Source organism: Petaurus breviceps, unplaced genomic scaffold (assembly GCF_028583685.1).
Source record: "Petaurus breviceps papuanus isolate PSGF00001 unplaced genomic scaffold, PetGlider_PUasm1.0 37, whole genome shotgun sequence".
NCBI lineage: Eukaryota > Metazoa > Chordata > Mammalia > Diprotodontia > Petauridae > Petaurus > Petaurus breviceps.
This window is the reverse complement of record NW_027186296.1, coordinates 17,755,005-17,773,093: the sequence shown is the minus strand read 5'-3', so window position 1 is coordinate 17,773,093 and position 18,089 is coordinate 17,755,005. Positions and strand designations below refer to the sequence as shown.

At 37.3% G+C, this 18,089-nt stretch overlaps 1 protein-coding gene across 1 annotated transcript in view; it reads right to left on the bottom strand.

Moving 5' to 3' along the window:
- The window catches only part of GALK2 (galactokinase 2), a 199,614-nt gene that overhangs the window by 154,584 nt on the left and 26,941 nt on the right, over nt 1-18,089 (bottom strand). The window contains exon 3 of the mRNA XM_069098017.1: nt 11,270-11,393. Coding sequence (XP_068954118.1) covers nt 11,270-11,393 — 124 coding nt within the window. The remainder of the gene's footprint in view (nt 1-11,269; nt 11,394-18,089) is intronic.

The following is an 18,089-nucleotide window of genomic DNA, read 5'->3' as shown; positions in this document are numbered from 1 at the left end:
AACAGTTTGTGTAAAGGTACTAAGGCAGGTATGTAATCCCTTGTATCAGAAAAAGCAAGTCAGTCAGTATTGTTTGAATACAGAATACATGAGTTAGTACAGGGGAATCAGCCTGGGAAGCTGGGTTGGAGTCATATTGTGAAGGGCTTTAAAAGTACCCCAGAAATGTTTGCATTTTATCCTAAAGGCAAGAGGGAGTCACTAGAGCTTACAAAGAAAGGGACTGACATCATCTTTTTTAAAGCCATGCCAGTATGTGTGGCCAAGTAGGAATGCCCATACAAGTGAATGAAACAGATGTCAGTTCTGAGAAGACTAATGAGACAAATAATAGGCACCTGTGTAGATAAGAAAAGGGCAGCAGAAATGTTAAAGGGAAATATGGTACATAAAGAGAAAGAAAAACATTTAACGAAAAACTGCCAAAAATTTTGCCTGGGAATGGCCTTGGTCATCAGCAGTGCTCAGCTACTAGAAGAAAACATCATGAACTTTACCAAGTCAAAAATGTAGATAGCAATGATAAGACCAAAAATAATTACTGGCCTATTTTGACTAGAAATTCCATCCTTCATTACCTATTTCAAGCAAAAAGAGAAATGGATCAACAAATGAATTATGCCAAAGATCCCCAAACTTCTATCTGAATTCGTCATTTCTATCTTCACCAAATTTGAGGTGTTAAAGCAGCAAAAACTTTGAATTCCATTTCTTTTCCTTCTCCTCTCACCTGGTACACCAAGGTGGTACATTCACTCTCTTTGACTATAAATTACACAGGAACTACAGATGTGCCACGTTGGGAGGAGTTTCCATAACAAAAGCCCTTTACACTGATGAAACCACAAGTTGAGACATATGTAAGAGAATGTATATTCAGCATATACCCTCCACATACAAATATTACATGTGTATACTATATATACTATTAAAGCTTATTATGTATGCATATCATATTAAAGCTATACATATAGACATAGTATTAAAACTTAAAACTGCACTAAGGTTTTTGGTACCACACGTTTGTGTGTACATAACACACATATGTCTGTATTTATACCCCTGCATGTTGTTTATACATGTATGTATATATATTGTGAATATGTTTATATGTGCATGTTTGTATATACACATAATACACATGCATGTATATATGCATTATTTACATATCCATGATGTCCAAAAAGTCTTAGTGTAGTTTTAAGCTTGAGTTCTCTCTCTTTGCCTCTCTCTGTATATCACACACACATATATAAGCCATTCACTCCAAAAAATACAAGACTTAAAAATTTTTTAACTTGTGAAAGCTGAACCTTTTAAGACTTATTTATGTACTGAGCCACTTAATTTTAGTGAGATATAGCGACATAAAAAGATTGTTTTTAATGACAATTTTCAGGAGAAAAATAAAAGATGAAGTTGGTTCCATTCAGGCCTTCAAATAACCCACTCAATCTGACATTACTGCAAACCAAAAACTGTTTTACCCCAAAGGCTATTTTTTATTCTGTTCTGTTTTTGTTTTTAAAGGGTACAAGTTGGGGAAATGTTTTGTTATGGACAAATAAATGGCTTGGAGACAGGAAAAAAAAAGATCAGGGATAAAAAGATAGATAGGAAGTATTAAAATGAGGCCCTGAGGGATTAGTGTTTGGATTTTTCTTTACATAGTGAAACCTCCAAGTTTACATATCCCACCAAGCTGTGCTAAATGGTGAATACCAAACCAATAGCAACAAACAAAAGGATAAAATCACAATGTTGTATGAGGAGTACTGAAACTAAACAATAACTTTTAGTGTGAAACAGGATCATCAAATCCTTTCAGCAAGAATAGTTATAGAATCTCAGAGTTGGTAGAGAGGTCATCCAGCCCAACCTATTCCCAAGGAGAAATCCTTTCTAAAAACACTTCAACAAGTGATCATTCAGCCTCTGCTTACAACCTCTGGAAATAAGAAACTTATTATTTATCATGATAGCCATTTCAATTTTTATTTTATTTTATTTTTAAAATTTATTTTTTGTTACATATTAAGTTCCAAATTGTATCCCTTCTTCCCTCCTCATCTTGCACCAGAGAAGGCCACCATTTGACACAGATAAATATATGTGTAGAGAGATATATGTATGTATATATAAAAACATACTATGCACTTCTATTTGTCAGTTTTCTGAAAGTAGATAACATCTTCCTTCATAGGTCCTTTACAGTTGATCTGAATATTTATAATACTCAGAATAGTTTAGTTGTTCAGTTATTCTTCAAACAATATTGCATTTACTGTATACAACATTCTTTTAGTTCTGTTCATTTCACTCTTCATTACTTTATACAAGTCTTTCCATGTTTTTCTAAATTCAACTAGCTTATCATTTCTTACAGCAGAGTAGTATTCCATCACAATTACATACCACAGCTTGTTTAGGCACTCCTCAACTGATGGGCATCTTCTCAATTTCCAGTTCTTTGCCATCACAAAGAGCTGCTATAAATATTTTTGCACATAAAGGTTCTTTTCCTTTTTCATTGATCACCTTTGGAAACAAACCTAATTGCTGGGTCAAAGGGTATTCACAGTTTTATAACTCTTTGCGTATAATTCCAGAATGCTCTCCAAAATGGTTAGATTAGTTCACAGTTCCACCAACAGAGTATTCGTGGCATGGCAGCCATTTAGATAGTACTAACTGTCAAGATTTTTCTTTCATCAGCCAAAATCTGCCTCTCAGAAACTTCTGCCCTTTCCTCCTAGATCTGCACTCTTGGGCTAAACAAAATGAGTCTAATCTGTCTTCCACATTAGTCTTTAAAGCTTGGAAAACAGCTCTCATGCTTATAATCCTCTTTAACCTAAGTCATTTCTTCTCCAGCCTAAACAACTTTTGGTCATTCAACTGAAACTCCTACAGCATGATCCAGTTCCTTCACCATACCAAAACCCCTCTTTTGAACATGTTGTAGTTTGTTGATGTCTTTGTTAAACTGTGGCACTCAGAGGCGGACACAATATTAAAGAAGTAGCATTGTATAGCAGAGTGCTGAACTGAGTAAGGGAGACTTGAATTCAAATGTTGCTTCTGATATTAGCCAAGTGACTACTGTAAAATCACTTAACCTGAACTTGTCTCTCCACCTTTCAAAGGAAAACAATAATATACATATTACCTACCTCACAGGGTTTGTGCAAGGCTCACACGAGATAATTTATATGCATCAAAAACTGAACACAGCATGCACAGAAATTCCCTAATCCTGCCCATTCTCGTGAAACTCAGCACTTGGGTCTTCAGGGGAACAAGGAACTTCCTAGCTACTTCAATAAAATAGTAACTGAACACTGAAAGGATCTGTAGCCTATGTATGGTATAGAAGGTCCTGAGTGGCTCCTCAGTCCTCCTTTATCTGACAGAGAAGGAAGAGGATCAGTTAAAAAGAAACAGCTTCTGGTTTACATTCTTCATGCCCCTTTCCCATGTGGTAAATAGTGTTCTCTATTACTAAACCCTCTTTGAGGTGAGTGAAGGGATGGGTGATATTCTTTTTTCCTACCCCTCTTCTCCCATGTGGAGCATGGGCTCAACTAAACAAGTTTGTAAATGGACCTTTGGTTCCCTTTTCCACTCTATTTCCTTTCCTAGATAGGTGACCAAACATCAGTCTCAAGGTAAACATATCCTCCTGGCTTAGAGGGAACCTCATGAGTTCAAGCAGTAGACTCTCAAGGTTTTGAGTACAATGAATAGAACTGAAAAGGAAATTTGCTTATTGTACAAGATATAAAGCATAATACACAGGGAACCAATTTACTGTTACAAATGATTATTAAGGTTAATGGTATACCAATAAGACTTATATTCATCACTGCATACAATAAATCTTCATTGACTATGCAATGATACCTATAAGTAACATCAACCCCTGTAAGTAAGGAGGATTTTGTTATCCTTTTTAGAGTTTAGTTTCTCAGGATCCATGGCCATGGCAATGTCAAGTTTCCAGGTGTTAGATAATAATTCCCAGAATAGCCCCAAGGATCCTAGATAGTAATTCCTAGAATCATAGTTACAGGCAGTCCTACTGAGACGGTGAAGTGAGATAAGAGGTAACATAAGGACATATTTACTATACTTGCACAGAATGACAATTTTGCTAAAGTTAACCTGTGAGCTTAATGTTGGTAAGATGCCTTCTTTGTTGCCCTATAAACCAAGTGTGCATTGGTCAGTGAGTTGGGAGTCCACAGGGGAACCTATGAGGGAACCCATTTGGCATTTGGGTAATGCATAGAGGAATGCATGCACCTGGGTCAACTGGCCCCCATTGAAGCTTGAGGGGATTTAGGGGAATGTAAAAACTGTGCCTGTCTCAATTAATCCCATTGAGACATAGGGGTAGCTGCTCCCCCTTCTTGTTAGCCCCTGAGAGAAGAGTGATCAGGAAATGCCATAGGAGCCGGTGCTTCTATTATCAGCAACTAATAGTCTAGAAGACTAGACTAGAATAAAGTGAGATTATTAACCCCTCCAAAGCTGTCTTCCTGTTCTTTCTGTCTGACCAGATCAAGAGTGAACCTGTTACGGGGCGGCCAGGTGGCTCAGCGAGTGAGAGCATCGGCTCCAGTGTCAGGATGACCTGGATCAAATCCGGGCTCAGATACTCGGCACCACACCCAGAAATAATAACTGGCCGTGTGACCTTGAGCAAGTTGCTTAACCCCAATTGCTTTTTAAAAAAAAAAAAAAGGGTGAACCTGTTAGAGGCTGGAGTCCAAAAGTTCCTGTGCCTCCTGTGTGTTATTTGTGAAACAATTCCTTTAGAAACAAACCACCAACCTGATTCCTAAAGGTTCCAGTAATCTTACTAACACTCATAACAGTTTTTCTCTGTCCAGATGAAGTATTGGTCTCCATGGTAGCAGTCTGGCCATAGCAATACTAGTTTCTGTCAATCAGCACTTCTCGTTTTGGATATGAACTGGAATCAATGATCCTTGAAGGTCTTTCCAACTTTGAAAATCTATAATTCTGTGAATGTTCCCCTCTCCTTCCTTTGTTAAATTTCAACACATTCTTAAAGCCCAAATCAAATCTGCTTCTTCCATGAAAGTGTCTATGATCCCTTCAAATGATCTTGACTTTACAAATGCTTATTAATACAATTGGTCTTGCACCTCTATGATGCACTTGCCATGTAATATTGTGATCTACAATTATCTGTGTTTGTGGCTTATTCCCCTATGTAGCGGCAAGCACCCCAAGCATCCCCAGGGTTTGCTGCCAACACAGGTTCTTGGATCTGCTTTGATAAAGGAAAGCAACTCAAAATGGGTTAACAAGCTTACTTTAATCAGTCAGATATGTATCGTTCACCTAGTTCAGGGGAAAAAGGTCAGCACCCTGAATTTCAAAGTATACAGGCAGAATTATCAAGACAGAAACAGATCAAGTAGACAGCTTTCCAAACTGTCCAACCATTACATCCATACCAAATCAACATCTGGGTTTCAACATCTGGGCCTTTCAAAGCGGGGGGGGGAGGGGGCCGCCCCTCTGGACAACGGCTAGCCCAGAATTTCATCCGATCAAATCACGTAACATTTCTCAAAGTGAGCCCCCAAAACAAAGCTACACATCAGGGCTTACATAGCCTTCTCCTGGCTCAGAGAATGTAACAACCTTATTGACTCACTGGCCAATCAAGAAGTATCTACTGAAAAACAAGCCTCTCACCCCAGGCTCCAGGTGCACTTTAGCCTAGGGGCAGGGAAGATCTTCAAATTTACATTCCCATTACACTCTACTAGACCACAAGCTCCATGAGAGCAGAAACCATGTCTAATACAACTTTTTAATCATTAATTGTTGTTGTAATTACATGCAATTATAATTACTGCACTCTGGGATCCAACCAAAACTCTGGTAATATTCTGTTGATAAAGTGTCTTGAAAGCTTGAGTTTCATCAGACTATGCAAAGAACAAAATTTGAACATCTAAAGCAAAGAGTACAGATGGCATCATATTTTCAGCTTAATTCAAAATAATCATGTTGCCCAGAAGACCACGGTACTTTGGAGGCTAGTCCAGATATTCATAGCCATTATAAAGTAGGTTTAATAATAGCTAACATTTATACAGAACCTACTATATGCCATACATTGTGTTAAGCACTTTACAGTTACCTCATTTGATCCTCACAATGACACTGAGAAGTAGGTACTATTTTTATACCACTTTTATAGATGAGGAAAACAGAAGTTAAGTGATTTGCCCAGGTTCACACAGCTAATGTCTGAGACCACACTGAAACTTGAATCTTCCTGACTCCAAGCACAGCTCTCTGTGCACTAAGGCGCCACCTAGCTGTTTAGAGGGATTCTAATAATAACATTAAACCTGCTTGGTCGTGACTTGGAGGGGCCCACTTCTCTGAACTGGTCCAAAAACCAGATTGTTCCCAAGATGAAGGGATTTCCCTAAATCATGTCATAACAGACTAGACACAGAGGTGCAGTCCAGGAAACACTAAATCGGATCAGATTCCATAATTATAACCAGGATAGGGAAAAGGGTTCATCCCCAGGGCAGAGAAATAGATAGAGATAGATAAGAGATAGAGATAGATATTCAAAGCATCCTACTCTTTCAACAGATAACTTAGTACTTTCTTAACAGAAATGAATGAAAGAATGAAAAAACAGTTGTTAAGTACTTACACTTTGTGCCAAGTAGTTTCTCAATGCTAAGCATTTGGGAAACAAAATAAAAAGACAGTCCCTTCTATAACTGAGCTCACTTTCCTAAAATGTGGAGACAATACAAATAGGAGGGTTCAGCTACAGGGAATATAAAAAAGCATAAAGGTCCCAAGGTGGCATCAGAAGAGTGTACGGCAAGGCACAGGAATCCAGTAATGTTTAAAAGAGAAAGCTACTAAATGACAATTTTTTTCCATCCTCTTTGGCCTAAACCCAGGTAAGCTCTTTCCCAGCCTGACCCTATTTCTTTCCCCAGTGAGTGGACTCATGTCATTTTAGGGGTTACTTCTACCCATAAGCCAATATCCTTTGCCAAGTTCCACTTGCCAATGTCCCTCAAAACATGAATTTGCCCTGAGTGCCAAGATTGTTAGTTATGGCTCTGACAGATCCATATCCCTAAGACTAAGCCAGAACTAGCTCAAACTTCCAAAAGACAGTTATGTGGGGGTATGTGGGATGGGGTGGTAGAGTTATGCAAAATAAATTCACCAACAAGCACTACTTATTTAGGGAACTTTTTAAAATGTCAATATCCTGAACCAAGAAAAAACTTTCCTATTAATGAATGAGTATGACAACCTCAGGAACTAACAAGATGGCAGTGAGCTCAAACAAGTATATGTATCAAAGCAAATATAAATAACTCATCTTAGCATTGAAAAGTTCTACAGCCTGGTCCAATCTTATTTTTCTTTTTTTTTTTGGAAAGCTCAAATAATTTATTAACATAAACCTACTATTAATAACAAAACAAGCAAAACATGTCCCTCCAAGGAAGAGGAGATCAATTTCAGATGTAACCAATCTTATTTTTCATACTTTATCTCACTACTCACTAATATGTACTTTCTCTTCAACCTGGAATTCTCGTATGTGCCATGTTGCCTTTATACTTATTGTTCATTTATTTCTTCCTCCCCATCTGTGTCTTTCATATTTCCTGCAAGTATTGGGCAGACAGCAGATATTCGAAGAAGTATTACTGAATTGAAGGAAAATGCCTTTCTTGGAATCGTAAGATCACAGATTTAGAGCTTGAATGGATTCCAACCCACTCATGTATATACATATATACATACACACATATGTATGCATGCATGTATATAAATGAAGTAAGAGATGTGATATGACTAGCCCAAGGTCACACCGAGAGTAAGCAGCAAAGCTCACATTCGAACACAGGTCCTCCAAGTCCAGATCTAGGGTACTTCCTACGACACCATGCTCTTATACAAGGCTTAAAATGCTTTTTCACAATTCTCACAAAGAGATAAACAAGAGGACTTGGCCTCTCCAACATTCTACCTGTTGTGTACAGACAGTGTTCACTGCCTTTGGGGTTCTAAAAGTATTTTTAAAAATTTTTTTTAAATTCTTTAAGAAGGGCGGCTAGGTGGCTCAGTAAATAGAGCACCAGCCCTGGAGTCAGGAGGAACTGAGCTCAAATCTTGCCTCAGACTCTTGACATTTAACTAGCTATGTGACCCTGGACAAGGGACTTAACCCCAATTACCCTGCCTTAAAAAAAAAAATTCTTTGAGAGGCATCATGATGCAATGGAAATCACGCTATGAACTGCGTGATCCTAGGCAATATTATATATGTACATGTCTCCAACCATAGAACAAAGGACAGAGACTTTTGTCTTTGCATCCCAGGTGTGCCTGGGGCTTAATAAATGCTTGTTGAGTGATTGAAAAAATACTTTCACATTTATTTCAATGCTTGCAACAAAAACTCATCTTTACATAACTCATAACAGTTTTCAGAGTACTTTATTGACAAAAATTCTGTGAGGTAAGTGGTGAAAACATCAGACCTATTTTATACATAAGGAAACAGAATCTCAGATAGATAAAGTGCCTTTTCTGTGATCACACAGCTAACAAGTGTCACAAGAAAAAGTGAGTCAAGTCTAGGTGCTGCAACTCCAGAAGAGTGTTCTTCCTATCACACCATGCTATTTCTCAACATTCAATTTTAAAAAAAATGCCCTGGGAATTGACTGGTAGTCCTGACTATGCCATTAACTAGCTGGGTAACAATCATATGTCAGTCATTTAATGCCACTGATTGCCAATTTCTTCATCCATAACATCCAGGGAAGGACTGAATTAAATGATCTCTATGGTCCTTTCAAGCTCCCCAAAATTTTTAATCCTATAATTCTATGAATCTTATTCATATGTAAAAATAAGGTTACTGAGGTTCTAAAAGGATAAAAGATATTCTTAAGCCATAGGTAGAATTAAAATTCAACTCTGGTGGAAAGGAAAGCTTTCTCAAGGAACTTTTTTATGAGAAAATAAATGAGGGAACTATTCTCAACCACGGCCGGAAGGTCAGAAGGTCCTAATAAAGAATGCTCGGTCTACAATGAAATCTAAATAAATTGCTCATCAAGAAGATATGAATTAATATCTTTTCTCCAAAAGTACATTCTTATATTTATATATCATGAGGAGGAGTCTTGTGTTAGTAGAAAGGACAATGTACATGTATTAATAAAAGAAATGAATTCAAATCTCCCCTGCAGCTATTACTAGCAGTATAACCACTCTATTTCTCCAAGCTTTCATTTTTTGTTGTTGTAAAATGGAAATAATAAAATCTGTAAGATTCACCTTGGCTGATGAAAGCACCAAATGTGCTAATGTGTGAAAAGCATTTTGTAAATTTCCAAGTGCTATATGATTATAACTATTATTATAAAACATTCTTCACAACTGAAGTAAAGGTTTCATTTTTAGAAATTGTATATGAAATGCTGATCAATTCTCTGGTCTGATTTTTTTCTCCCCAGCTTAATATTTTTTGTCTTTTTTTGGGGGGGGGAGGGGGAAGGCAGGGCAATTGGTGTTAAGTGACTTGCCCAAGGTCACACAGTAAGTGTTAAGTGTTTGAGGTCACATTTGAACTCAGGGCCTCCTGAGTTCAGGACCAGTGCTCTATTCACTGTGCCACCTAGTTGCCTGAGCTTAATTTTTATAACATCAGAAAATAAAATGATGGTTTGTTAGTCTAGATGTAAGAATTTGTAAAGTGCTGATAGAGGGATATTTTTGCCTCCTTTACCATTCTTCCTTTCTCCAAACTCATAAAATGTATAATTAATTTTCAATAAAGTACAAGGTTTCTATATTCTACATATTTTTCTTCAACTACAAATATATATAGCTATTTAAAGAAAATAAACATCTGGGGGTTTTTTTTTAGCTCCAAAACTATGCTCATTCTAAAGTCAAAATTGAAAGTTAAGTATCATTGGATTTATAATTGAAAGAGACTTTAGAGTTCCATGTAGTCTAACCCTCTCATTTTACAGATGAGAAAATCAAGGACCTGAAAACATCAACTTAAAACATCTTATATGAAATAAGATAAAATAGAACAGCTAGAGTAGGGCAACAAAGATAGTGAATGGTCTCAAGTTAATTCCATGCGATGATCATTTAAAGGAACAGGAATGTTTAACACAGAGAATAGATTTAGGGCAAACATGACACCAGTCTTTCCCAACACTTCATAACCCAAAATGGCATTGATTGACTTAGGAAACTTTCTTTCTCAGTGGAGGTCTTGAAATAGAGAATGTACAACCTCTTACTGGGTATGTCATAGAGAGGTTTGGTCAACTGTTCCAACAGAGACTGGACTAAATAGTCTCTGTAGTTCCTTGCAACTCAGATTTTGTGAAATGTGTAGTCAGCTTCAATTGGTCCTAAAAGTCAAGAAAAGGTATCAATAATCACAACTGTGAATTAGCTGTAGCTATGAGGTGTTAAGGAATGTTAAGGGGTACCTTGAATTTTTGAGTTGCAATATTTTCCAGAAACACTGGACCCAGAGTATGCAGAAGGCCTGCACGTGTCAAGGACAAGCCCTCCTTGAGTTAACATAATTTGTTGTCTGCAATCCAAACATGACTCCTTGTGTATCCTTGGGAGTCCAGACAGGTACCAGTCAGTGTGCACTAAGCTGAAAAGCTGCCTAGAAAAGCAGATAAGTAGACTATCATATCTTTAGGGTCTAACAGTTCCCAGCAGAAAAGAATGTAGCTTTTGCCATTGCCTTGCACCTCCCCTTTGGGAAGTGTTTTTTCCCACCTTTACTGCACCTTTCCCCCTCCTATGCCAAACTCTTTTGTTGTACTGTCATAAATATGCACACTTCTATACGGATTATGAACTCTTTGGGTTCCACATGTATGTTCATTCAGTTCCATGAAGTCATGATTGCTTGTTGACAGAGGTAAGCAAGAATAGAAGCCACGAAGAAAGGGAAGCATCCAAACAAAGCCAACCAGATTTAGGCATATCTAGAAAGCAAAATCAAACTATTTATGGTGTGTGTGTGTGTGTGTGTGATGTGTATTTTAATGCATAATCAGTGGTGGTTTCAATGAAGCCTGAAATCTACAGTAAGTGTAGCACATTCTTCCTTTCTACTGCTAAAGTTCTTTAAGACCCAGGACATATAGGTACAATGGCAAACTTAAGTACTCACGGGTACAAGGGATTCGTATTGGTCAGGTGGAGAATTTGACTTTTCACAGGTTTAACAGCTATTAGGATATCCTGTTCTACAGCCATAGGAAGGACAGCATAGCCACAATAATCTATGTGCTCTCCTAGAAAAGAAAATCAAAAGCATTTTGTAATTATCATGGTCATTAAAGAACAACTGGCATGCCAATATCAGAGAAAAATTTTATACAATATCAGGTTTTAAGGAAAAATACAAACTTAAAAAAGAAAAAAACAAAAAATCCACTAAGAGTGACAGTGTTCTTCCATCCTAGACACCTCGGCCAGGAACCTCTGCCAACTACAAATCACATCCTGAGCTCTTCACTGTTCTTTCTGGCCTTCAAATATGTACATAAGTTGGTCCTTCTCTGCTGTTGTTTCTAGTACATAATCATGCTTTTCAAATCACTATACATTAACTATAGCTAGCCAAAGAAGAAAGTTAATTCTGTGCTGGTTTAACCAAAGCAGCAAATCTCATTCCAAGCACTACGTAAATCATCCTCTTTTTCTCTCATAAGTCTAACATTTTCCCCAATTACCATCATAATCATTGATATAAGTCACAAAATTTAAATCCAAAATGACATCTGGAGAAAGCTAGATGAAGAAAGTCTATCTGTATTTTGCAGTAAGCAAAGAGTCTTTGATTAAGTTTCATTGTATAAAAAAAAATTTTTGATACATTAAACCCATAGAAAGTTTGGTGTAGTATTAAATTGCTTAATTACTCTTTCAAAAGAATGTTGCTTTCCATTTTTTAAAATGCATACAGTATAATCTACATCAAATTGCTTGCCTTCTCAAGAAGGGAGGAGGGGAAGAAGTAAGAAATTTTGTAACTCAAAATTGTTTTTAAATGTTTAAAATTGTTTTTACATATAATTAGAAAAAAACATAAAATTTCCAAAAATAATAATAACAATAATGCAGGTTGTCGTCTAATGATGAAACAGATGTGTGTCTTCATAATTGGGATTTAAGCTGAAATTAAATCAGAACTTTTTTCCTCTGAAATAAAAGGCATAAAGAGAAAATTACATTCATTTCAAACATTAGTCATCCATAACTTTCAGATACTACATTTTTAAAGTTATCCAGACATGTTGCCAAACACCCACATTATCCTACAGGACACCTACTACCATTGAGCTTTTAAAAAAGTATTCCACTAGCGATTTTGCAACTCTTTTTATTCCTACTGAAAGATAAAAAACATAACCATCCCAAACATCAAAACATGAAAATGAAAGGCTTTCTGGATGGGAAATCATTATTAAAGTGAGGAAGGCTATGCACAATGCCTTATACATTCAACTACTGTCATAATTTAGTTTAAAAAAAATAAAAAAGACTGGAGTCAAGTAGATCTGATTTTGAGTCCCAGACCTGTAATTTAATAACTGTGACCTTGATATTAACCTCTCCAAGCCCTAGTTTACTCAACTCTAAATGGGGGTGATCATCTCAAAACTTCCTTTCTCACAGAGTAGCTATCCTAGAGAGTTGCCAGTGGTCACAGGTGATTTACACAATGTGATAGTGCCATTATGCATCAGAGAAAGGACAGGAACTCAAGTTCCTAACTTCAGGGCCTGCTTTTGAGTCAGTAATCTATACTGTACTTGTTTATTATATTAAATATCTTCAAAATTATTACATTTTTAGTTCTCTAGGACCCTGTAACTTTTAGAATTAACTTTAATTTATAGAGAGTGGAATTTTTAAAATCTCAGTTTATTACAAGAATGGATTTCAAATAATTACTATAGGGTGGCTAAGTGGTGCAGTGAATAGAGAACCAGACCTGGAGTCAGGAGGACCTGAGTTCAAATCTGCCCTTAGACACTTAAACACAAAAACTAGCCACGTGACTTTGGGCAAGTCACTTAACTGCCCTCCAAAAAAAAAGCAAAAAAACAATTATAACACTCAAATAATTACTGTATTATACCATAGACCATAATATTTTGAACATTTCCAGAAAAAGCAACAAAATTTTTAAATATTACTGTGCATCAATTTCAGTACAGGCAATGAAACTGATCTAGAAATCACCAATGGAGCAATTTTTATCTTTTTATTAAAACACACACCTCAACAATTATATTAGATATACAATCAAAAGATCTTTACCCTACATCTGCCCCGTCCATAACTCTGCCCCCTCTGTAACTCATACTATAAGCCAAACAGAAGAGGTGTAGCATACCAGACCCCCTGCTTTGGGACCACACCCTTAACCTGAACTATTTTTCCCTTCCCTCCCACTTCCTTCCTCATAAGTGAAGCTTATGAGGATGCCAGGCCAATGGTGGAAAGAAAAAAGCAAATATGTATTGGGGAGGGTAGGATAAGGAGAAAGACATGTCCCAATTCAAGTCTCTTTCTGTCTACAACCTTTAACATGACAGATAATTTGATGTCCAAGTTCCCCCCAAAATAAGGTAAAGAATGTAAGACATGAACAAAGTAAGAATTTAACTTTGTATTTGTTACAAGGATTCATAAACGCACAACCCCGAATTAAGCTGGGGGAGGAGGGAAGACTTAGGAAATGAAAACAGATTTTTGTCAAATCTTTTAAAATTAAAATGGTCATTTAGATAAAGCTTTGTAAAGTAAAACCCTTTCATATCTGCTATCTTATTTGACCCTCATAACAATCCTAGGAGGTAAGCAAGGCAGGTATGTGCTCCCATTTTACAGATGAGGAAAATGAGGCTCAGATTAAATAACTGGCCCAAGGAGACACAGAGCTAACAAGTAACTGAGTTAGGTTTCAAGCCCAAGTCTTGTACCTTCACTTTCAAAGGTCTTTCCTGTTCTCTTCTGCTCAAGCTTAAACTACACTTGCCTTTGTCATTTCACTGCATAGAATGGTGTTTTTCTTTAAAAGTCTTATTAAAAAATTAAATAGAATTAGTTCATAAAGAGACTAGATGCTCCTCCTAGTGTCCAAGCAGGGCAAAATTTTTCATAACATGGAAAAATAGAAAATAGCAATCTAAATAAAGTAATATAATATGATAAATGTGACTTGGAAAAGGGAAAATTTTAGCCTCAGGTATATACCTCAACCTACCAATCTAGTTCCAAAATTAAGTATAAAAGGAAATTTTTATCCAAGAGGTTGCCACCTTCCATATTATAAACACCCTATGCGTGAGGAAGGTCTTGGAATACATGATAGAGAAGGGAAATAAAAGAAGAAGCAGGGAGTAGAAACAGGACCTCCATGCGGCTCAGGCTCCTACCACCTCCAATTCATGTAAAACGGGACTCTAAACAAACTTTGGAGCTACAGAACCCACAAAATGACACAGACAAGCTAACCTCCCACTAAGGACAGCCCAGCAGTGCTCTGGGAGAAGATCCCAGCCCTACACCAAGGTTTTAGCCCCAGGGCAGGCCTGACCAACCACCGGCTGGAGGGACACCAGATCACCAGTAGCTGTGGAGATCCAGAATTATCAACACATAGATGCTAAGGACAAAATGAGAGGTCAGTGCAGTGTGGTCTTTGGGACCCAGTAGTTAGGAGTATGTCAGCTTCTTCCCCTCCCTCCCCCCCAGAAGCCACTGAGGGCTGCGGTGCAGCCACCACCTCGTGGCAGCTTCAGCTCCTGGCCTGCAGAGTGTAGGGGAACCAAGCGACCAGTCTGAGGGTTAATCACTCTTGCTTTAACCTGCTTGGATCTGGATTGCAGTCTAGGGTGGAGGTCCTGGGGTGTGTGTCCAGTTTGCCAGAGCGTGTGGAGGCTTCAGAGAGGGCACCTAACTAATACCTCTGGCAGCTGAGAAAACCCCAGAGTTTGGAATGAAGCTCCCCCGTCTGGTGGTAGAGTCCTACTGTGGCAAAAAGCCCAAAAGTCAAGTAATTGAGTGGCAAAATGAGCAGGCACAGGAAGCAAACCAAGCAAAGCAAGCCAACATTAGAATCCTATTTCAGGGACAAAAAGGATCAAAGCATGGAACAGGAGGAAGACAATAAAGTCAGAACTCCTGCACCAAAAGCTTCAGAGGAAAATACGAGCTGGTTACAGGCCATAGAGGACCTTAAGAAGCAGATAAGAAAAGTGAATGAAAAGTTGGGAAGAGAAATGAGAACAATGCAAGAAAATTATGAAATGAGAGTCAACAGCCTGACAGAGGAAAATCATACCTTAAAAAACAGACTAACTCAAATGGCAAAAGAGGCTCAAAAAGCCAATGAGGAGAAGAATGCTTTAAAAAGCCAAATTTGCCAGATGGAAAAAGAATCTCAAAAGCTCAATGAGGAGAATCATTGCTTCAGAATTAGATTGGAGCAAATGGAAGCTAATGACTTTATGAGAAATCAAGATTCTGTTAAACAGATCCAAACAAATGAAAGAATAGAAGGCAATGTGAAATATGTCATGGGAAAAACCAGACCTGGAAAATAGATCCAGGAGAGATAATTTTAATATTGGACTACCTGAAAGCCACGATCAAAGAAAGAACCTAGAAATCATCCTCCAAGAAATTCTCAAGGAAAACTGCCCTGATGTTTTAGATCCACAGGGCAAAATAAAGATTGAAAGAATCCACCGATCACCCCCTGAAAAAGATCCCCAAAAGAAAACTCCTAGGAATATTATAGCCAGGTTCTGAAATTCCCAGATGAAGGAGAGAATATTACAAGCAGCCAGGAAGAAACAATTTGAATATTGTGGAAACACAATCAGGATAACCCAGGATCTGGTAGCTTTTACACTGAGTGATCAAAGGGCTTGGAATAAGATATTCCGGAGGTCAAAGGAGCTGGGATTAAAACCAAGAATCACCTACCCAGCAAAACTAAGTATCATGTTTCAGGGGGAAATATGGTCATTTAGTGGAACAGAGGACTTTCAAGCATTCTTGCTGAAAAAACCAGAGTTGAATAGAAAATCTGACATTCAGATATAAGAAGCAAGAGAAGCATGAGAAGCTAAACAGGGAAAAGAAATCATAAGGAACTTATCAAAGTTGAACTTTTAACATTCCTCCATGGACAAACAATAATTGTAACTTATGAAACCTTTCTCAGTAATTGAAGGGAATAGAAATATATATATATATATACACATATATATATATGTCTATATATGAGGGCATATGGACATATGAATACATATGTGAATGTGTGTATATATGTTTACAGGTATACATAGATAGAGGGCACAGGACCAAATTTAACAGGAAGGGATGATACTTAAAAGGTGAAATTAAGAGGTGAGAGAGGAATATAATGAGAGGAGATGGGGAGAGACAGAATGGGGTAAACTAGAAGAGGCAAGGGAAAATGGTTACAATGGAAGGGAAGAACAGGAAGGCAAAAGGGAATGGGTCGACCCTATTCTCATTGAATTTGGCTTGGGGAGGGAATGAAATACACACTAAATAGGGCATCTCACCCCACAGGAGAGTAGGGGGGAAGGGGATGAGAGGGGGGATGATGGAAGGGAGGGCAGGCTGGGGGGGAGGGAAGTTAGAAGCACCTACTTTTGAAAAGGGGCAGGATCAAAGTAGAGAATAGAACAAGTGGGAGGTGGGATAGGAGGGAAGGAAATATAGTCAGTCTTTTACAATATATCTACTATGGTAATGTTTTGCATTAGCTACACATGTACAACCTATACTGAATTGCTTATCTTCCCAGTAAGGATGGGTGACAAGGGAGGAAGGGAATGAATCTGGAATTCAAAGTTTTAAAATCAAATGTTTAAAAAAAAAAATATATATATATATATACTATTATTAATACTATTTTACATGTAATTGGGAAATAAGATATACAGGCACTGGGGCATAGAAATCCAACATGCCCTACTGGAAAAGTCTAAAGGGGTATGGGAGAAGATATGGGAGAGAGCAGATTGGAGGAGGGGGTATCCTGTGGGACTGCTATTTTGGGGTGGTGGGTAGGGGAAAAACGGGGAGAAAATTTGTAACTCAAAATCTGGTGGAAATGAATGATGTAAATGAGAAGTTAATAAAGCATTTGAAAAAAATAAAAGAGGAAGCAGTGAAAAAGTGACATGAGATGTGAAATATCTAGAATTCATTTGTAAAAGTAAAGAACTGAGGAATTTAAGAAATTTAAGCACAGTTGATAAAAAAAAGGGGAAAGGGGAGAGTAAAACTTGCTAGACCTCATTACAACAAAATAAATAAATTTCTAGATGTAATGCTAACATAGGATATTAATTTTTGTAAAATTGGGGAAATATGGCAGAGAAACATGGAAGCTAATGCAGCATGAAGTGAGAAAGGGACAAGATTAAAAATAAAGCAACAGAAATATATATAAACAAGAATAAAGAAAAAAGCAAAATCAAATATTTTAAACAAAAAATAAATACTTCTAGTTAAAACAGCAGAATGTGGAGAAGAAAAAAAGAAAAAGTGAAACATTTGCAAAGAAAGAATAAAGATTAGAAGGCAAGCATGAATGTCAAATGAGAAATAAGGCTCTACCCATGAACATTTTGGAGCGTACAAAGAGAAAAGGAAAAAAATTGCAAGTCATTATGAAGGATAAAAAATGGATAAATTAAAGCTGAATCTCAAGTAGAGTCAAAACTAATGGGAGGATTTTCTGTTAAATTATTCCAAAAGCCAGGACAGAATGGGGGAAATCAACTATCACAAGTTGTCCAACAAAGATAAAGAATAAAGGATCTGGAAACAGAAATCACAGTGTGAAGCATAAGAAACTTCATCAAACTAACCATAAAGGGCAGCTGGGCCTTGACCAGATGATATATGGTACAATTTTCAAGGAATCTAAA